This window comes from Alosa alosa, chromosome 9, assembly GCF_017589495.1.
Source record: "Alosa alosa isolate M-15738 ecotype Scorff River chromosome 9, AALO_Geno_1.1, whole genome shotgun sequence".
NCBI classification, from domain to species: Eukaryota; Metazoa; Chordata; class Actinopteri; order Clupeiformes; family Clupeidae; genus Alosa; species Alosa alosa.
This window is the reverse complement of record NC_063197.1, coordinates 32,120,177-32,125,314: the sequence shown is the minus strand read 5'-3', so window position 1 is coordinate 32,125,314 and position 5,138 is coordinate 32,120,177. Positions and strand designations below refer to the sequence as shown.

Genomic DNA, 5,138 nt, shown 5'->3' with positions numbered 1-5,138 from the left:
CCTGTGTGTGAGGAGCAGCCTACGCTGCACTCCACTCTGATTGACTACACACTCCACTCCTAGAACCCAGACCCATGGGGAAAGAACCCAGACCCATGGGGAAAGAACCAGGAACCATGAGGAAAGAACCGAGACCCATGAGGAAAGAACCGAGACCCATGAGGAAAGAACCAGAAACCATGAGGAAAGAACCAGAGGTTCCTTTACCATCAACCACTCCCAGATTTCCCTCCTGCAAACTTCCTGGTAATGATTAGATTGTAGTAGAGAATAGATTGTCTGTGGGAGGGAGGGAGGGAGAGTGTGCGTGTGTGTGCGTGTGTATGTGCATGTGTGTGACAGCCGTGTGTGTGTGTGTGTGTGTGTGTGTGTGTGTGTGTGTGTGTGTGTAAGAAAAAAACAACTGGCTAAGTACTGTTCTCATTCTTTGATTGGGAGTGTGTATCCATAATGTCTTGTGCTGCTATTTTGTTAGTAGGTCAACAGAGTTACATGACCATCTTGTCTATCATTGAGCAATTATTGCTCCGGTCATATAGATAGATAGAATCTAGAATGTAGGCTCATTCAGGCACGCTGAGGACAATAGACCTGGGGATGAGCACTACCAGGTGTCAGTGGGGCCAAAAGCAATACCTGGCAGCGCCTCCCTCTGCTGGTCATTTCAGGGCACTGCACCTTCAGCCACCAGCTTAAATACTGTCAGGAAACTCCAAAAGTAAGCAAATGTAAATGGGGGAAACACACGAGTATGTTTTCTGATGTATGCCGGTCAGAAGAGCAACCGTTCCCTAACGAACAGCTTCTCCTCCTCTGCCCAAGAGTCCAACGTTTCAACGGGCCAACAGACAAGGCTGGAGAACAAAACCAATCAGACCAACTAGGCAAAAGGGGCCAAACAAAACTCCTATACAATATTTAAGCATCAGCAAACACACATGAGTGTGTGTGTGTGTGTGTGTGTGTGTGTGTGTGTGTGTGTGTGTGTGTGTTGACAAAAAGTCACACAGCTCCCACAGGCTGTGGTGTCAGCTAGTCTACCAACACAGTCAACATTGCAGAAACAACAGGACTCTTATGGCTCATGCCCAGCCTGCAGCACAGCGGAAGTGTGTGTGTGTGTGTGTGTGTGTGTGTGTGTGTGTGTGTGTGTGTGTGTGTGTGGTCGGTCATGTGGCTGCTGGTGCTCTACAGGAGTGTGACATTCGGTCTGAACAGAGGGCCTTTTCTTGAAAACACCCAACGGTTCTTATCCGAGACGCTGGAATGCCCACCTGAATTCCGCATGATCTGGGAAAGATCCAGAAGACGGAATTTAACCTGCCCTGCATTAAGATGGCCAGATCCCTCAGCTGATGACACACACATGCATGCGCGCACACACACACACACACACACACACCAAGGACTTTCTTCGAATAAACCTAATGAGAAACAGCAGAACCGAAAGGTTCTTCCCCCTTCCAGCTAAAGCGCTGTAATGTTTGTATTTCTCCTTTTCTGTACTGACAAGGCCTCCTTCACTCAGGCAAGCGAGACACACACGTACACACACACACACACACGGATGACTGGAAGGCATGAAGCCTCCATGAAAGCTAAGGTGGGGAGAGGGTTTCATGGCGAATTCAGTGCCCCTATGTGAAGTCCAAAAAGGGCCCTTGGAGGAGGAACACCTTGAACTGCGGGTCGCCTTCAGGGCCAGTGGCTGCAGGGGGAGTCATTAACACGCTAATGACAGGGCCCAGCACCCACAGCATAGCGCAGCCCAGAACCTACAGCATAGCACAGCACAACAGAGCATAGCACAGTGCTCACCCCCACAGCACAGCACAGCACAGCACAGTGCTCACCCCCAGAGCACAGCACAGTGCTAACCCCCAGAGCACAGCACAACACAACACAGTGCTCACCCCCAGAGCACAGCACAACAGTGCATAGCACAGTGCTCATCCCCACAGCACAACACAGCACAGTGTTCACCCCCACAGCACAACACAGCACAGTGCTCCCCCCCACAACACAGCACAGTGCTCACCCCCACAGCACAGCACAACACAGCACAGTGCTCACCCCCACAGCACAGCACAACACAGCACAGTGCTCACCCCCACAGCACAACACAGCACAGTGTTCACCCCCACAGGGATGTGGCCTTGGCGCCTGTTGACCCCGCAGATTCAGCTTGCAATTCAGCCTACACTGGCAACCTCCTCAGCACACTGCTAGAGAATGTGCATGTGTGTGTGTGTGTCTGTGTGCCGCATGTATATCATCTCTTTAAAACAAGCTGCCAGCAAGAGTCTGAATCTCTCGCTCTCTCTCACACACACACACACACACACACACACACACACACACACACACACACTCTCTCTCTCTCTTTTTTCCCCTGCTCTGTCTGCCCCACCCAGACTAATGAGAGCCCTCTCTGGCGTCTGTGGATGACAGCCTTCCGCTGCTGAGCCTGACCTGACACACAAGCCTTCCCAGCTCCCCGAGCCACACACACACACACACACACACTGTGATGTTATGACACCCACCTACACACACATGCCCAGATATAGAGACGGAAGCGTAGCCTCAGCCCACAGGGTAACGTGACGACTGTGGGAGCGCTCCGTCTGTAAGGAGCGCACAGCCAACCAGGCACCTGGCAACGCCACCTGTGCCCGGGCGCAGCAGTTGGGGGTATTAATAGCTTCTAAACACAACATGGCTCGAAAACGTCCCTCTTCATTTACCAACACCCACAACCCAGGACACTGCGTGTGGAGAACGACACACACGTCTGACTGGAGCACAGGTGTTATCTGACCTATATGGATGGCTTCATGATGTAACGCTTCTCTCCGCAGGGAAAGCTATATGGGATTATGAGATAGGACTGAGTATGGAGGTGTGCGTGTACAGTGTGTGTGTGTGTGTGTGTGTGTGTGTTTGTGTGTGTACAGTGTGTGAATGCGTGGAAGACTTATGGAACAAAGACATGACCAAGACATGACCGTGACTGTCAGCTCTTATCAGGTGCTGGGTATTTTCGTCTCCCAACGGATCTATATCCGGCCGGTGTAAACAGAGTTTGGTAATGACATCAGGAACTTTCTAGTTTACAAAGCTTCAATGTGTAAATAAATGGATCATGACCATTCCATTCCAAGCCTTAATTTTCATTTGAAAAAAGGGAAACTCCCACCTTGACTGGAAATGTCAGTCATTTCCTCGTGTCACATGAGATCATTCTGTTTCTTTACAAATCAGCCCACTAGAGATAGGGCATTAATGTCATGCTAGGGAACTGGATTACTCATGGATATTACAAAAACAATCATCTTATGTGCTGTTCTCATCCATCAAATCCTCACAAATTAAAGAACATAGCTTCTAGCGTTATAACCTCAACGTTCCTGCAAAGTAGGCTCACATCATTTAATAGAGAGGGCAAATCTGAAGAACATAAACTAAACATTTATATTTTCCCTAATAAAGTAGCTATAACATTATGGCATAAGCCTCCACAACATTCAAAGCTAACTTTATGATTGCTGCCCCACGTCCCAGCAATGCAGTAAATTATAGGGAGAACTGGGAAAGGGCCACTTAGGTTGGCTTTTGAAATGCCAACGTGTAACGTTAAGTTACACAGAGCCTAGCTAACTTGCTAGCTTGGCTGGCTAATATATTTGTTTCTGGTAGCTATCGAGCTAGCACTCTCAAATATTGCCCATAAATAAGTGCCTTCACTCATCAATGATTAAACACATTATATTACACACTAATAACAGTATATAAGTATAAACTGTCTTTCAAAATAAAATCCACAAAAGTCGTGCAATTATTTCCGAATATAACACTACCGGCTCGCTAGCAAATTTGCACGAAAGCTAGCATCAACATAACGGTTTTGCATAGGACAAGTTAGCACCCAGCTAACGGCATCTTACCTCTCCTTCATGAAATGCTTGAGTTTGAATATGGCTTTCTCGTCTATCTTCCTTAAGAAGGTTTTCAACCTTTCCCTCTTGTTTTCGAGCATTCTCTCTCCAACCGGTGTTCGATCCAGGATCACAACACCAGAGCCAGTCGCCCGTCACCTAAGATTTGCTTGGCTAGAATTCTACTTCTTCCTCCTTTACTCCTCCATCTCTAGAAGCTATGCTCATTAAGAAAATGAGCTTGAATCGGACCAAGTCTGACAGCCAATGAGCAGCGGTCATGCGCTAGAAAAAAACAGTCATGTCAGCCGAGTCTTTCAATCACAGCGCGACTCTCGAGTTCTCGCTCCACCCATAACCATATTTGGAAGAGGGCCGCGTCCTCCTCCTATCGAATTAATTCGCCTGGCAGGGTGAGGCCTTCGAAAGTGCGACAGGGTCGCCAAGGCCGTTTGAAACAGGCGAACAGCCTTTGCACTGTTTTGTGCCTACATGTGACACTGATGTGTGGTGTGTTATCATAACAGTCGGCCTCACATACCTTATAACCCTAATGCCCACTCTTTTGTGGCCTTCATGTCTCAGGAAATGATTTAATTACCTTGCCCTTGATATTATCTATTCTCCTGCTTCTGCTGATGCGACAGAGGTGTGTGTGTGTGTGTGTGTGTGTGAAGGGAGGGGGGCATCGCTGTAGAATCTGGAGCAGCAGAACCAGTGTTTTCACAGCGTGTTTTCTAAACAAGCTTCCCCTTCCTATTCTATAGGCCTACTAAAGTGATGGAAAGCTTGTAGACGCTATCATTTTGAGCATTCTTCAGGTTAACCAAAGGCGTGCTTCACTGCATCTGCAGTGGTCTGGGAATGTTGTTGTATGTTAGAGATAGATAGATAGATAGATAGATAGATAGATAGATACTTTATTGATCCCCAAGGGGAAATGTTTGGCTGCAGTGGTCTGGGAATGTTGTAGTATTTAGTAACAGTGGTCTGGGAATGTTGTAGTATTTAGCAACAGTGGTCTGGGAATGCTATAGAGTGGTGTTTGAATGCTATGTGCAGCTGTAACTGCAGTGGTTTGGGAATGCTGTGTTGCAGTGGTCTTGGAATATGCTGTGTACGTCTAACTGCAGTAGTTTGGGAATGTTGTGTGTGTGGCTAACTGCAGTAGTTTGGGTATGTGGTGTGTGTGTGGCTAAC

At 47.8% G+C, this 5,138-nt stretch overlaps 1 protein-coding gene across 1 annotated transcript in view; it reads right to left on the bottom strand.

The window, feature by feature from the left end:
- Positions 1 to 4,163, bottom strand: part of si:zfos-943e10.1 (GRAM domain-containing protein 2B) — a 26,917-nt gene extending 22,754 nt beyond the window's left edge. The window contains exons 1-3 of the mRNA XM_048252920.1: positions 3,948 to 4,163; positions 1,819 to 1,873; positions 1,677 to 1,775 (exon numbers count right to left, since the gene is read on the bottom strand). Coding sequence (XP_048108877.1) covers positions 1,677 to 1,775; positions 1,819 to 1,873; positions 3,948 to 4,039 — 246 coding nt within the window. The 5' untranslated portion in view covers positions 4,040 to 4,163. The remainder of the gene's footprint in view (positions 1 to 1,676; positions 1,776 to 1,818; positions 1,874 to 3,947) is intronic.
- Positions 4,164 to 5,138: the final 975 nt, after the last annotated feature.